At 40.1% G+C, this 17,512-nt stretch overlaps 1 protein-coding gene across 2 annotated transcripts in view; it reads left to right on the top strand.

The window, feature by feature from the left end:
* Positions 1–17,512, top strand: part of LOC101900156 (uncharacterized) — a 213,319-nt gene that overhangs the window by 108,667 nt on the left and 87,140 nt on the right. For both annotated transcript variants that reach the window (XM_059124593.1, XM_059124594.1), the window contains exons 4-5: positions 7,838–8,363; positions 15,622–16,030. In XM_059124593.1, coding sequence (XP_058980576.1) covers positions 7,838–8,363; positions 15,622–16,030 — 935 coding nt within the window. The remainder of the gene's footprint in view (positions 1–7,837; positions 8,364–15,621; positions 16,031–17,512) is intronic.

Genomic DNA, 17,512 nt, shown 5'->3' with positions numbered 1-17,512 from the left:
TGGATTTTTTAAAAGAATATTTTTTCAAAGACCAAAGAAACGTGGATTTTTTTAAAAGAATATTTTTTCAAAGACCAAAGAAACGTGGATTTTTTAAAAGAATATTTTTTTAAAGACCAAAGAAACGTGGATTTTTAAAAGAATATTTTTTCAAAGACCAAAGAAACGTGGATTTTTTAAAAGAATATTTTTTTAAAGACCAAAGAAACGTGGATTTTTAAAAGAATATTTTTTCAAAGACCAAAGAAATGTGGATTTTTTAAAAGAATATTTTTTCAAAGACTAAAGAAACGTGGATTTTTTAAAAGAATATTTTTTTAAAGAACCAAAGAAACGTGGATTTTTTAAAAGAATATTTTTTCAAGGACCAAAGAAACGTGAATTTTTTAAAAGAATATTTTTTCAAGGACCAAAGAAACGTGAATTTTTTAAAAGAATATTTTTTCAAGGACCAAAGAAACGTGGATTTTTTAAAATAATATTTTTTCAAAGACCAAAGAAACGTGAATTTTTTAAAAGAATATTTTTTTAAAGAACCAAAGAAACGTGGATTTTTTAAAAGAATATTTTTTCAAGGACCAAAGAAACGTGGATTTTTTAAAAGAATATTTTTTCAAGGACCAAAGAAACGTGGATTTTTTAAAAGAATATTTTTTCAAGGACCAAAGAAACGTGGATTTTTTAAAAGAATATTTTTTGCAAGGACCAAGGAAACGTGGATTTTTTAAAAGAATATTTTTTCAAGGACCAAAGAAACGTGGATTTTTTAAAATAATATTTTTCAAGGACCAAGGAAACGTGGATTTTATAAAAGAATATTTTTTCAAGGACCAAAGAAACGTGGATTTTTTAAAATAATATTTTTTCTAGGACCAAATAAACGTGAATTTTTTAAAAGAATATTTTTTCAAGGACCAAATTTTCCAGAAGAATTTTAGTTTTATGTTATTCTTTGGTTCCTCTTTGTTTTTACCATTTTTTTACCATTTATTCTATTTTATATTTGGCCCATCATTTTTTCTCAGTGTATTTGTATTTTCTTACAAAGACATATCCATTTCAATATTTTTGCTTATTCTTTTGTAATACCCTGTGTCCGTACATACGTGCTGTTCTATAAAGAGGAAAATATCAAATGAAATTCTATGCTTTCTTTTTATGGTTCCTGGCCAATGTATAATATTGTTATTTATGAATTGTATTATTAAGGGCAGAAAATCATTCAAAGTAAATTGAAATATTACAAAAGTTATTAAAACTAGGGTTTAAAAGAAATAACAAATTTCATTCACATTAGCCTCATTAATTTTCATGTGCCTGCTGTGTCACATGAGACTGGGTGATGATGTAAATTAAGATGTTAAGGCTAATAATAAAAACAAGAAATTTGAAAATAGATTTTGGATAAGGTGAAATCAAATTACGATGGAATTAAAATATATTCTGTTTAGAATCTGAAGAATCTATTCCACCTAGTTTACCCGAATCCTTAATGAATGGAAGTGCAGCAGGCAACTCCATTGAAGTGCAGCAGGCACCTCCATACCTCCACCATGGGCAAAGTTAAGTAATGTCTAAATCAATTGTCATAATAATCTCAGTTCCTTGAATTTACTCTTATATGGCCGTATCTTAGCTTTTCATTAGAAATTCAAAATATCGAATTGAATCCTGTCAATAGCTGAAAGTCCATAGTAATCTGTAGTCTAACGTTGATTGGGGGATGTTTCAAAACTCAGGCATACAATGAGCTTTTTATACCCTACACCACATAGTGGTGAGAGTATTATGTCTTTGTGCATTTGTTTGTAACATGGAGAAGGATGCGAGATAGACCCATAGTTACTTTTGAGGATCTCCATAGAATCACTTTCTGAGTTGATTTATGCATGTCTGTCCGTCCGTTCGTCCATGTATTCTTGTGAACACAATGCAGGTCGCATTTATTATCCGATTGAGATGAAATTTTGCAAATAATATTTGTTTGGCCCAACGACGAACCTTATTTGAAATTTTGGATAATCGGATCAGATTTAGATGTAGCTCCCATATATTTTCAAATGGCTGATATAAGTCCAAATTACCTGTATCTTGGTACATCCCACCGAATTCAGTCTAAAAGTAAGTAGATCAACTTTGGAGAAAATCGGTTTAGATATAGCTATAGCTCCCATATATATGTTTCATCCGATTTGGGGATTTAAGACCCTTACATGCGTAATATGTATTCAAGAAGAATGATATTTGGTAACGAACATCAGACACTGCTCTAAAATACCTCTATCAATTTTTATCGAGATCGGTTGAGATTAAGATATAGCTCCCATTCATTTTTGAATTATGGAATTTTATCCGATGTAATATCAGCCCAAATGGATTGAATTTTGGCAATTACGACTGAATTTATCATATCATTTCTGGACATTTCTCACCAAAATGTTTTTATACGCTTGTAAACAATATAATGAGCTGTCACTGCATTAATTTTAACAGCTGTGGGACGAGTGGCTTAGTAATGACAACAGTATGCAGTTGGTGGCAGTTTTTTCATCTCACCCTGTGTATCGGCATGAAATACAGCTATATCCCACTGGAATGGGATTCTAAAACAACATATACATATAGGAGAAGTATTCTGTTTTTTCCATTCTGTTTTTTTGTGCCCTCCAGCATAGTATGGAGCATACATTGAGTTTGTCATTCCGTTTGTAACACATCGAAATATACAATATTTATTCTTGAATTTCAAACCGAATTTGTCGTTAATTGCCAGAACCGTACTTATAGTTCCATAGGTTTTGTTATAGACCCCCTACAGCTGTACCACCTGATATTCGGTATTGAGACAATTTGTGTCACAGTTTTCACCAGAATTGTTACAAATTTGATATTTGCAGTTCGTAATGGGTACTTCCTCCTACGAAAAAACACTTCCTGTACAGAACCATGCTTCCGTATAGCCCATATATAACTCTACCTCCCTAAACTCGGTATTTTGACGATTTTGGCCACACCTTTCAATAGAATTATTTCAAATTCGGAATTTGGAGACCACAGGGGATACTGAAGATTTTCCATAAAAATTCATGTCTTAATGGGGCTACGACTAATATTCGGAATTTTAATGGCTTTAGCCATTTTTTTGGAAAAAAAACTTTGTATTTGGAATTTGTAAATGGTCTCACCTTCAGCCTAATATAAATTGATATTCGGAGCTTTTAAAATTATAGCGCAATAATTCAATAGCATTTTTGTACATTTTTCAAGCTTCTTCGAAATGGTCGAGGGTATTAAAAGTTCGACCCAGCCGAACTTGATGATTTTAGCGACATTATTTACCGAAATTGTTTCAAAATTAATATTAAAAGTTCGTAATAGATATTACGGCTTAAGACAAAAAATGGGCCATGTAGGTTCACGTCTTCGTATAACCCCCATATAACGGTACCTCCCGATATTCGGTATTTTGATGATTTTAGCGACATTATTTATCGGAATTGTTTCAATTTTGGTATTTGAAGTACGTAATGGATACTACATCCTAAGACAAAAAATGGGCAATGTAGGTTCATGTCTTCGTATAGCCCCCATATAACGGTACCTCCCGATATTCGGTATTTCGATGGTTTTAGCGACATTATTTATCGGAATTGTTTCAATTTTGGTATTTGAAGTACGTAATGGATACTACATCCTAAGACAGAAAATGAGCCATGTAGGCCCACGTCTTTCTATAGCCCCCATATAACGGTACCTCCCGATATTGGGTATTTGGTGATTTTAGAGACGTTATTTACGGGAATTATTTCAAATTTAGTATTTGAAGTTTGTAATGAATGCTACAGCCTATAACAGAAAATTGTCTGTGCAGGCCTACGTCTTTGTATAGCCCCCATATATCAGTACCTCCCTATATTCGGAATTTTGACGATTTTATGTACAATACCCATCGAAATTGTTTGAGGTGTGGTATTTGAAATTCGTAATAGATGCTACAGCCTGTGACAGAAAATTGTCTATGCAGGTGCAGGTCGTCGCACAGATATAACGATACCTCCCGCTACATTAGCTACATTATTCACTGTTTATTTCAAGTTTCGAATTTAAATATGGTAATGGCTTATGAAAAACAATGCCTATGTAGGTCCACGTCGTATAGACCCCAATGTAACGGCTATATTTGGTATTTTTAAAATTTTAACAGAATTTTTTAAGAATTTTATTTTTTGTAAATTTCCAAATTTGTTTCACTTGGTGGAGAGTATTCAAAGTTCGGACCGTCTGAACTTACTGCTTTTTAACTTGTTAAGATTAAGACATTTACAAATATGCTTCGATTTAAATGTCTTTGTCCATTCATTCGTCTGTCCTTCAAAACCTTACAGCCCCTTTTTTGATTGCGATGGTCAGCCCAGTCGACTAGATGTTACTTTAGTGCCCAAATAGCTATCCCTTTAATTTTTGTTCTTTCAAAATATCCCAAGTTTCCAAGTCAATCGAGTAGTTCAACAAATAAAATCCTTAATTGGCACTCATTAAGAACACTTTTTAAAACTTTAAATTTACAATTACATACATACATATATATATTAGACAAATTTTCAATAGAACACAAACAACTAATGCAACAGTGACTTTGTGTTGACTAGAAATTCAAACTTGTCAGTGTATTTTTTGTTACTGCTGTTATAGTTGCCGTTGTTGTTGTTGTTATTCTACTGTCGAACAATTAACTAACTAACTTCTTAAGTTCATATTTAAATTAACTATTAGCTAACTATATAAAATTAATAGTTGAAGTTAACTGTTTTTTGTTTAGTTTCTATGGAAGTTGTGTTGCCGATGATGAGGATGATTATCTGGTTGTCATTGAACTGTCTGTCGACAGAGGATGAAAGAGGAAAGTTTCTCTCTGTTTGAATTTGAAACTCAATCAAATTGTTGACTTTTGAACTGTAAAATGTTAGTAACTACAACTACATCATTATAACCTAGAACAAATCCGGTGTTAAATTTCAAGTGCATTCTGGGAAGAAAAAATGTTTATCAATTTGTTTGATTTAAAGGGAAACATATTTTGTAGTAGAGGGGAAAGGGTGTTTCTAAAGATGAGAGATGGGCTGAAAGTGAGTCTATATGATGTACTAAATGGACAATAGCGACTCTCTGAGCTGCAGACCGTCTATAGAGACTCTCTTGTTCACCAGCTCGTCTCTAGAGACTCTCTGTCTCACCAGCTCATCTGTAGAGACTCTCAGTCTCACCAGCTCATCTGTAGAGACTCTCAGTCTCACTAGCTCGTCTGTAGAGACTCACTGGCCCACCAGCTCGTCTGTAGAGACTCTCTGTCTCACCAGCTCATCTGTAGAGACTATCAGTCTCACTAGCTCGTCTGTAGAGACTCACTGGGCCACCAGCTCGTCCGTAGAGACTCACTGGGCCACCAGCTCGTCTATAGAGACTCACTGGGCCACCAGCTCGTCTATAGAGACTCACTGGGCCACCAGCTCGTCTATAGAGCCTCCCTGAGCTCCAGCTTGTCTATAGAGGCTCACTGGCCCACCAGCTCGTCTATAGAGACTCACTGGCCCACCAGCTCGTCTATAGAGACTCACTGGTCCAAAAGCTCGTTTTTAGAGACTTACTGGTCCAACAGCTCGTCTTTAGAGACTCCCTGCCCCACCAGCTCGTCTATAGAGACTCCCTGCCCCACCAGCTCGTCTATAGAGACTCACTGGGCCGCCAGCTCGTCTATAGAGACTCACTGGGCCGCCAGCTCGTCTATAGAGACTCCCCGGGTGTTAAGCTGGTCTATAGATACTCCCTGGGCTCCAGCTCGTCTATAAAGACTCCCTGGGCTTCAGCTCGTCTATAAAGACTACGTGGGCTTCAGCTCGTCTCTAGAGACTCTCTGTCTCACCAGCTCATCTGTAGAGACTCTCAGTCTCACCAGCTCATCTGTAGAGACTCTCAGTCTCACTAGCTCGTCTGTAGAGACTCACTGGCCCACCAGCTCGTCTGTAGAGACTCTCTGTCTCACCAGCTCATCTGTAGAGACTATCAGTCTCACTAGCTCGTCTGTAGAGACTCACTGGGCCACCAGCTCGTCTGTAGAGACTCACTGGGCCACCAGCTCGTCTATAGCGACTCACTGGGCCACCAGCACGTCTATAGAGCCTCCCTGAGCTCCAGCTTGTCTATAGAGGCTCACTGGCCCACCAGCTCGTCTATAGAGACTCACTGGCCCACCAGCTCGTCTATAGAGACTCACTGGTCCACAAGCTCGTTTTTAGAGACTTACTGGTCCAACAGCTCGTCTTTAGAGTCTCCCTGCCCCACCAGCTCGTCTATAGAGACTCCCTGCCCCACCAGCTCGTCTATAGAGACTCACTGGTCCAACAGCTCGTCTATAGAGACTCACTGGTCCAACAGCTCGTCTATAGAGACTCACTGGCCTAGCAGCTCGTCTATAGAGACTCACTGGCCTAGCAGCTCGTCTATAGAGACTCACTGGCCTAGCAGCTCGTCTATAGAGACTCACTGGCCTAGCAGCTCGTCTATAGAGACTCACTGGGCCACCAGCTCGTCTATAGAGACTCACTGGCACAGCAGCTCGTCTATAGAGACTCACTGGCACAGCAGCTCGTCTTTAGAGACTCACTGGGCCACCAGCTCGTCTATAGAGACTCACTGGCACAGCAGCTCGTCTATAGAGACTCACTGGCACAGCAGCTCGTCTATAGAGACTCACTGGCACAGCAGCTCGTCTATAGAGACTCACTTGCACAGCAGCTCGTCTATAGAGACTCACTGGCACAGCAGCTCGTCTATAGAGACTGACTGGCGCACCAGCTCGTCTATAGAGACTGACTGGCGCACCAGCTCGTCTATAGAGACTGACTGGCGCACCAGCTCGTCTATAGAGACTCACTGGGCCGCCAGCTCGTCTATAGAGACTCACTGGGCCGCCAGCTCGTCTATAGAGACTCCCCGGGTGTTAAGCTGGTCTATAGATACTCCCTGGGCTCCAGCTCGTCTATAAAGACTCCCTGGGCTTCAGCTCGTCTATAAAGACTACGTGGGCTTCAGCTCGTCTATAGAGACTCCCTGGGCCTTCAGCTCACCTATATAGAGACTTCCTGAGCTCCTGCTCGTCTATAGACTCCCGGAGCTCCTGCTCGCCTATAGAGACCCCCGAAGCTCCAGCTCGTCTATTGAGACTTTCGAGGCTCCAGCTCGTCTATAGAGACACCCGGGGCTTCAGCTCGTCTATGAAGACTCCCTGGGCTTCAGCTCGTCTATGAAGACTCCCTGGGCTTCAGCTCGTCTTTGAAGACTCCCTGGGCTTTAGCTCGTCTATAAAGACTCCCTGGGCTTCAGCTCGTCTATGAAGACTCCCTGGGCTTCAGCTCGTCTTTGAAGACTCCCTGGGCTTTAGCTCTTCTATGAAGACTCCCTGGGCTTCAGCTCGTCTATGAAGACTCCCTGGGCTTCAGCTCGTCTATGAAGACTCCCTGGGCTTCAGCTCGTCTATGAAGACTCCCTCTTGTGCTCCAGCTAAGTATGACTCACACACAAATTTAAAATAATGTTTAACAACCCTTTCCTTTGGCCACTTTCCCCCCACAAACTACGCCATCAACTACTTAACTTTCAGCAAACACCGACATCATCCGTCCAGTGTGTGTGTGTGTGTTTGTATTTGTTTGCATCGCCATGTACTTTTTCAGCACTTTTGCTCTTTTTTTTTGTTCGCTTTTTTGCTTTGTTTTGCCACAGCCATATTCAAACAGTCAACAATTGTGATTTGTATGGATATCATCATTTTCAATTCTAGGTATGGTGGTCACCCTGTCCCAGTCGTGAATGCCCCGAGGAACAAGAACTTAAATTGGCTGTAAGTCAATGCACGGACTACTGTTTACTGCAGGAACCAGCCGCATCATCAAACTTATTTAGCCCATCACCAGAGTATTATACACCATCAACGTCAACATCATGGCCTGAGTCGGTGCCCTCCACCGCCTCATCTACATCGCCGCCGCCCGTATCGTCATCCACGTTTGCTGCATCGACATCAACACATAAAAGTTATGTGTCAACAACTTCTAGGCCTCCACTGACGACGGAGGATGAGTTGGATGATGATTATGGTTCTTCAACGACGACAGCTAAAACAAAAACAACAACAACAACAACGCCGGCAACAGTAATGCCTCAGGACGTTGGTGGTGGTGGTGGCGGTAGTTCCACCACAAGTCGAAGTATATTCCAAGATGTACTTAATATGTCAGCGACAATGTTCCCGCCTGTAGTGACATCTTTATCCTCTATGTCTATGTTGGAACGTCAAGATTGGAATGGTAAGTAGTAGTTTTTGTTTGTATTTTTTCTTTATTCTACAACAACACCGTTGTTGTAGTTGTTGGTATATATATGTAATATATTATTGTGCTATCCCCCCTCTGAGTTCATGTTATTTACCATATAAGTCCCAAAAGAGCACAAATCGTACATTGGAACACAATGGGAATACTTAAATCGGATTCAGGCTCATAACTTATGGGCTCCTGCCCTTCTTAAGAGCTATCCACACAACAATGTATGATTGTGGGTCGTTCTGTTCCATGCTATTGCAGGGGAAACAATTTCAAGTTCATGTTGTTCGCCATGTGGGCGCTAAGGCTTAACAGTCAAAGGTGAAAACGTAAAGATTATTGCTGAGGGAATTGATTTGTCTGCATGGCATTTTAATTTGACTCATACGCCGATGTTTACTTAATGCTGTAGAAAGATACGGATTTATAGGACTGCAGGGAAATCAGGTATACATTCAAAGGCTAGATGGGAAATACTATAGGATTCGTATGAAAGAAGTAGGAGCCTTAAAAGGGATTTGTTCGAGGAGCTCTATAGATGAAAAAAGAGAAAAGGAAGTCTATTTAGAAGACGGAAGGATGAGAGTCGGTATAATCGAGGTAATGACCGCATGTAGTCCCGGCTATCTCAATAGACCAGCAGGAACGCTGGAAGTCTCTATAGTCGACCTGAAGCCCAGGGATGCGCCGATGCGCCGGAGTCTCCAAAGACTGTATGCAGACCAGGGTGCCCCTATAACTGTTCTGGTGTCCTGGGATTCTCTTTAAAGGAGTTGGAGCCCAAGAAGGCTCAATAGTCGACCTAGAAGCTAGGGAGTCTCTACAAATGGCCTGGAGCCTAGGAAGCTTATGACGGGCAGAATCTCAAGGAGTCTCCATAAAAAAGCTGGAGCACAGGGAGGTTTCTACAGATGATCTGAAGCTCAAGATGCTTTTACAAACGAGCTGAAGGCCAGGGATGTTTTATGGACAAGCTGTAGGGCAGGAAGCCTCTACAGACGTGCAGAACTATTTTAAGGCGATATAGGACACAGGAAGTTCCCGTAGGCGAGGTATAGCCCTGGACGTCTCTAAAGACAAGCAGTTGCTCAGGGAGTCTCTATGGGCGAGCTGTGGGTCAGATATTATCTTTAGACGGTTTGGTGTTCGGGGGGTCTTCACAGGTGACCTAAAAGGCCAGATTTTCTTGAAGAGCAATTTTGAGACTAGGGAGTCTCTTTAGACCATTTGGAGACAGGGTAGCCTCATTTAGCGAACTGAAGACCAGGGAGTCTTTACAGACGAGCTGGAGGGCCAGGGAGTCCCTATAGACGTCTTTACAGACGAGCTAGAGCCCAGGGAGTCCATATAGACGATCTGGAGTCCGGCGATTCTCGATAGGCAACATGGAGACTATGGGGGCCCTATGGACGACCTTGAGGCCAGGGAGACTCGTCATGTGAACTGAAGTCCAGGGAGTTCAATAGACGAGCTGAATGCCAGTGAATCTCTATAGGAGTCTCGACTGACGTGCTGAAAGCCAGGGAGTCTCGATAGGCGACCTAGAGTCTTTATGGACTACATGGAGGCCAGAGTTTATCAAATAACGAAGTAGAAGTCAGAAAGTCTCGATAGACATCACGGAGGACAAGGAGTCTTGAAGGACGACCTAAAGCCCAGGAAGTCTCAATGGACGACTTTCAGGTCATGGAGTCTCTATAAACGACCTGGTAACCATAGTGTCTTTATAGACTACATGGAGGCCAGGGTTTCTCGATAGGGGACCGGAATGCCAGGGAGTCTCAATGGCTGGCAGAGAGTCTCCATTGACGAACTGGTTGGCCAGAGAAGCTCTATTGACGAGCTGGTGGGGCAGTGAGTCTCTATCTTTAGACGAGCTGACTGGCCAGAGAGGCTCTATAGAAGAGTTGGCTAGCCAGAGAGCCTCTATAGACGAGTTGGCTGGCCAGAGAGGCTCTATAGACGAGTTGGCTGGACAGAGAGGCTCTATAGACGAGTTGGCTGGCCAGAGAGGCTCTATAGACGAGTTGGCTGGCCAAAGAGGCTCTATAGACGAGCTGGCTGGCGAGAGATGCTCGATATGGACGTGGCCCAGTAAGTCTCTATATCGACGATATGGTGGCCCAATGAGTCTCTATATCGACGATCTGGTGGCCCAGTGAGTCTTTATTGACGATCTAAAGCCCAGGGAGTCTTTATAGACGAGCCGAAGGCAGAGAGTCTCGATAGACCAACTGATCGACCAGAGAGTCTCCATAGACGAGCTGGCTGGCAGAGAGTCTACATAGAAAAGCTGGTTACTAGAGAGTCTCTATAGACGAGCTGGTTACCAGAGAGTCTCCAAAGACGAGCTGGTTACCAGAAAGTCTCCAAAGACGAGCTGGTTCCCATACAGTCTCTATAAACGAGTTGGCTGGCAGAGAGTCTCCATTTACTAGCTGGCCAGGAGAAAGTTTCCATAAACGAGCTGGTCGGCAGAAAGTCTAGACGTGTTGGTCAGCAGAAATTCTTCACATGGAGGCCATGGTGTCTTTATAGACGACACGAAGGACAGGGAGTCTTGATAGACGACAGGGAAGGCAGAGAGGCTCGATAAGCGAGTTGGGATTCCTTATTGTCGACCGTGGTCCAAGGAGCCGTGATAGTCGACATGGAAATTACTGGCCTTGATTCACAAGCTGTAGAGTATCGACAAACTAGGTGGACGGTAGAGGGTCCGATAGACTAGCTGAACTGCAAGGAATTTCGATAGAGGAGCTGGAATCTCTATTTAGATAGCTTCGGATCGTTATTGGAGACTCATTGGCCCTCATCCTTCATCTAACGCATTTCAGGATTCCGTCTACTCTATGAAGAACCTCTGACCTCCTCCTTGGGGCTTCTTTATTTGTCTGCAGCTGTTGTTGTTTTCCTTTCTTCAATGCAGGGCCGACATCTTTGCTGATCACCCATCCTTAAAACGTTGGCAATCAAAGCCTTAAATCATTGTGTACAAGGCCGTCATTATGTCAACAAATGTATATTATTTCCAACAAATATTGCCACTTGTCTTGTCTGAATAGCTGGAACAGCAGCAGCAGTTACAGCCAGCATCGGCAGGATAGGCCCTCGCTCAAGTGGATTGTCATTAAAATTGTATTGAGTATTCCCTGTAATGAATATCTCTAATGATTGCCATGAATCTATTCAAGTCGTTTTCACATGAAAAACATGATGGTACATGTTTTTTGTTTATATTTTGTTGTTGTTGTTCTTTGTTTTCATTGTTGTTGTTGTATTTGGGATAAATCAAAGCTTAAATCGTTCTCTTGTTTCAATGAGATTTCAATTAGTTAATGGAATGTTTAGAGTATTGAGTGAAACAAAGAACATGTACTTTTTGTCATGGCGGATGGATGATGATAATATCCAGATAATATTGGAATTCCAGAAAAAAATAGAGAGGGGGAGGGTGTGGCAAATATGATTTGTATCAGGTATGAGGTATGAGATTGGAAATTTAATTGAAAAAAAAAAAAAATAATTAAAATCAAATACCAAATTAAATTAAATTTCACGATTTAATGAAAATAATGACAAATATTTATTCTCCTTAAATGAATATAAGCCTAAGCAAAAATCTGTGACGAGGAATCACGATTTTACAGAAATGTAATATGAATTCCATTGTCCCCCCATTGCAAGGAATTGGAGAGCATTCAAAAAAAAAAAAAAAAAAAAAAAAAAAAACAAGTAAAAATGCTGTAATTTCGGCCGGGTCGAACTTTGAATACCCCCCACCATTCGGAACGAATTTTGGAATTCTCAAACAAAATAAAATCCGTTAAAAATTCTGATAAAATCTTAAAAATTTCGAATTTAGTTGGGTCTATACGACGACATGGACCTGCATGGGCAACTTTTGTCATAAGCCATTGCAATATTCAGATAAGAAAGTTTAAAAATAAAAATCGGTGAATAATGTAGCTAATATCAAAATCAAAATACCGAACATCGGGAGGTACCGTTGTATGGTGGCTATACGAAGACGTGGGCCTGCACAATTTTCCGTCTTTGGCTGTAGTATCCATTACGAATTTCAAATACCAAATTTGAAACAATTCCGGTGAATAAAGTTGCTAAAATCAATAAAGTCCCGAATATCGGGGGGTACCGTTGTATGGGTGCTATACGAAGACGTGAACCTGCACAGATAATTTTCTGTCATATGCTATAGTATCCGCTACGAACATCAAATACCGAATTTGAAAGAATTCCGGTCAATAATGCAGCTAAAATCAAGAAAGTACTGAATATCGGGGGTACCGTTTGTATGGGGGCTATACGAAGACGTGGACCTGCACAGACAATTTTCTGTCATAGGCCGTAGTATTCACTACGAACTTCAATTACCAAATTTGAAACTATTCCGGTTAATAATTTCGCTAAAATGATCAAAATACCGAATATCGGGAGGTACCGTTATATGGGGGCTATACGAAGACGTGGACGTACATGGCTCATTTTTTGCCTTAGGATGTGGTACCCATTACGAAATTCAAATTCCAAATTTGAAACAATTCCGGTAAATAATGTCGCTAAAATCATCGAAATACCGAATATCGGGAGGTACCGTTATATGGGGGCTATACGAAGACGTGGACCTACATGGCTCATTTTCTGTCTTAGGATGTAGTATTCATTACGAACTTCAAATACAAAATTTGAAACAATTCCGGTAAATAATGTCGCTGTAATCATCAAAATACCGAATATCGGGGGGTACTGTTATATGGGGGCTATACGAAGACGTGGACCTACATGGCTCATTTTCTGTCTTAGGATGTAGTATCCATTACGAACTTCAAATACCAAACTTGAAAAAATTCCGTTGAATAATGTCGCTAAAATCATCAAAATACTGAATATCGGGGGGTACCGTAATATGGGGGCTATACGAAGACGTGGGCCTGCACAGATAATTTTCTGTCTTAGGATGTAGTATCCATTTCGATATTCAAATACCAAATTTGAAACAATTTCGGTGAATAATGTCGCTAAAATCATCAAAATACTGAATATCGGGAGGTACCGTTATATGGGGGCTATACGAAGTCGTGGACCTGCACAGACAATTTTCTGTCATAGGTTGTAGTATCCATTACGAAATTCAAATACCATATTTGAAATAGTTTCGGTAAATAATATCTCTAAAATCATCAAAATACCGAATATCGGGAGGTACCGTTATATTGGGGCTATACGAAGACCTGGACCTGCATAGACAATTTTCTGTCATAGGATGTAGTATTCATTACGAACTTCAAATACGAAATTTTCAACAATTCCGGTAAATAATGTCGATAAAATCATCAAAATACCGAATATCGGGGGGTACCGTTATATGGGGGCTATATGAAGGTGTATACCTGCACAGACAATTTTCTGTCTTAGGCTGTAGCATCTATTTCGAACTTCAAATACCAAATTTGAAACAATTCCGATGAATATTGTCGCAAAAATCATCAAAATACCGAAAATCGGGAGGTACCGTTATATGGGGGTTATACGAAGACGTGGACCTGCACAGACGATTTTCTGTTTTTGGGTGTAGTATACATTGCCAACTTCAATACCAAATTTGAAACAATTCCGGTGAAAATATTCGCTAAAATCATCAAAATACCGAATATTGGGAGGTACCGTTATATGGGGGCTATACGAAGACGTGGACCCGCACAGACAATTTTCTGTCTTAGGCTGAAGCATCAATTTCGAACTTCAAATACCATCCATTACGAACTTCAAATACCAAAATTGAAACAATTCCGGTAAATAATGTCGCTAAAATCATCAAAACACCGAATATCGGGGGGTACCGTTACATAGGGGCTATACGAAGACGTGGACGTACATGGCTCATTTTTTGCCTTATGATGTAGTACCCATTACGAAATTCAAATTCCTAATTTGAAACAATTCCGGTAAATAATGTCGCTAATATTATCAAAATACCGAATATCGGGATGTACCGTTATATGGGGGTTATAAGAAGGCGTGGACCTGCACAGACAATTTTCTGTGTTCGGCTGTAGCATCCATTTCGAACTTCAAATACCAAATTTAAAACAATTCCGGTAAATAATGTCTCTAATGTCATCAAAATACCCGATATCGAATTGCAAGGGAGACAATTTGGAACCCAGGGGTTCTCTATAGACGAGTTAGAGCAATGGCTGTCTTTATCGACCAACTAAAGGCAAGGGATACTCTATGGATGAGCCAGGAGTCAGGCAGTCTCTATAGACCATGAGGAGGCCTAAGAATCTCGATAGACGACGTGTAGGCCATATAGTATTGATAGACGACCTGAAGCACAAGGAGTCGTTATAGACGAATCGAATGTCAAGGGAGTCTTAATAGACAAACTAAAGGCCAGAAAGTGTATATATACGCGAACTGAAGGCCAGAGTAACATTAAAGACGAGCTGAAGGCAAGAGAGTCTCTATATTCGAGATGAATACAAGGGAGTCTCTATATATGGGAGATGAAGGCCAGTAAGTCTTTATAGATGAGTTGGAGGGCCAGGGATTTTTTATAGACGAGCTGAAGGGCAAGGGTGTCTTTAGAGACGAGCTGAAGGCCAGGGAGTCTTGGTAGATGTATCGAAGCCCCAGGGAGTCGTTACAAACAGCTGAAGGCCGGGGTGTCTCTATAGACGAAACAATTCCGGTAAATAATGTCCCTTAAATCATCAAAATACCCAATATCGGGAGGTACCGTTATATGGGCGCTATACCAAAACGTAGACCTACATGGCCCATTTTCAATACTAAAAGTCCTGCACACATAATATACATTTCAGTAAAATGTTATCAATCTACTTCAATTCGTTCGGAAGCTAGTGTGATTTCTACAGACGGATAGGCGGACAGACGGACGGACATCGCTAAATCGACATAAAATTTTATGCTGATCAAGAATATATATACTTTGTGAAGTCTAAAATATATATTTCGAGGTGTTACAAACGGAATAACAAATTTAATATACCCTCCATACTATGGTGGAGGGTATAAAAATAATAATGATAATAATAATCTCCCCCAACAACATGCACTCCACTTTAGCTCCATTACAATGCCTTATTCCCCCCTCGAAGATTATCCCCATTTTACAAAAACCTTCCCCTTTGTTTGCTTATTTACCAATTATTATTGTTGTGGTCTTGTTTTTTTTCTCTCTCCTTCTATTCTCCTCCAGAATCCTCCGATACCGACACCAATTCAAGCATTCCCACCCATTTCAGTTGGGTACATGCCAATGCAACCGACTCAACATTCTTCCTGTTACTGATGCATCCCGATCTCGCTGCCCCCATCGAACAATTGGGCATGGAAATTGAACAGGACGATAACGAAACAGTTACCGACTTCAAGCAACGTTTCGGCGAGAAACGCCTCTGGGAAATGCAAATCAATGTCACCGATTTGGAGGAATTGGATTTGCGTTGCGGTGGCATTGCTCGACGCCACAACATGTCACATGTCTCGAATGAAACGGTCAATTGTATGGTGCAACGGTGTACCTTCACGCTGAATGCCCCGGAAATATGCCCACCCGATTACAAGGAAACGGATGGCACAATATTTTGGATATATTTCATGTTGAGGTAAGTTGAATGAAAAGAGCGGAAGATTATTTAAAGAACACAAGAAGTTTAATCAATGCAATATTATACGAGTAGAAGAAACTCTGCATAGTGGCTACAAAAGAAAAAAAAAATCCGGGTTTAAATTTTGAATTCACTTGCGCTCCTGAAGATAGAAAGGATTACACTGCATTTAAGATTCTAGATGTCGGCAGCTGATGGAATACTTTTCTAATGGTTGTATGTGACCTGCCAACTAACATAAGACAGCTTACAAGTCTCATACGTAAGACATGTTTGAAAAGTGACATGAGCGATGCTCATATAGCCGGTCGGGTAGACCTATTAATATAAGATTTTGTGAGGTATGTGGACAGATTAAAATGACCAAATCCGACGTTACCATTCGCAATGTCGTTGAGGAATAACATCTGTAAATTTTTGTTAGATTAAGGGATCGGGTCGAGCTTTCCAACGATTTACGTTCAGCATCAAAATCAATAAATTTACGAGCGAGGGTCTTCGAGAGATTGCCAATATAATCTTGTGAAAAATGTCTCTTAAAAAAATAAGTTAAAAATATCAGTTTATTTTGCCGACAGATGTATACCCTCAGCCAATGCTAGTTTTTTAATATATTTTGACTTCTGTTATGATTATTCAAATTGTTTATCCTCTATGGGGTAGGTTCCGAGGAAATGGGCCAATATTGTCGAAACTAAGTAAATATGATCTAAATATTGTGATGTGCCAGGTTTGGACTATATTGGTTACTTCCTTCATTTTGTTTAATATATGTGATAATTATTAGAAAATGTTAACCTCTAATACAGATAAAAATATTGGAAAGGGCAAAATTACAAGAAAACAGAACATTATATCAAATTTTATGTGAAATCATAAATTCCATATTCTTCTCAGGTTTCTAGTTAAGAAGAAGTTATAAAGAATCGCTGACTTGTTTGGAAAGTTATGACAGATAAAAATTATGACCGTTTGTGGGTGAGGTATCAGAAGGGCTCACAGATACATATCATCTACACAACAGATCTTTTGTTAACAAAAATGTTTGTGTGTGTAAAGAGAGTTTGGATGCTTATTTCGCTTTCGACCTTTTTGTTTTTCAAAATCTAAACACTATATTAGGGGGATGTACCAGAAGAAATGGTGCGATCTCTACCGTCTTTGTAAAAGATCTTAAGTTGATGGAAATATTGAGATGTGAAAAAAAGTGAATGAAATCGGATGTTAATTTCGTGTTTTATGGGCTTCATGGATACTTTTACACCAGACCTTGGTCTAATAAAAATATTGGCACTTTGTGAGGGAGGTACTTGATGGAGTGCACCGATTTTGTCCAATTTTGCATCTGACCTAGCACTGATGTAAATATAAGGATTTGCAAAGTTGGAGCAAAATTGGATTATCAGGAAAATACTTTTTTTTTTAAATGTTGACCCCTTGTGGGAGAGGCACCAGAAGGAGAGGGCCAATTTTACCCAT

Source organism: Musca domestica, unplaced genomic scaffold, assembly GCF_030504385.1.
Source record: "Musca domestica strain aabys unplaced genomic scaffold, Musca_domestica.polishedcontigs.V.1.1 3, whole genome shotgun sequence".
Classification (NCBI taxonomy): Eukaryota; Metazoa; Arthropoda; class Insecta; order Diptera; family Muscidae; genus Musca; species Musca domestica.
This window is presented reverse-complemented; position numbering and strand designations above follow the sequence as displayed.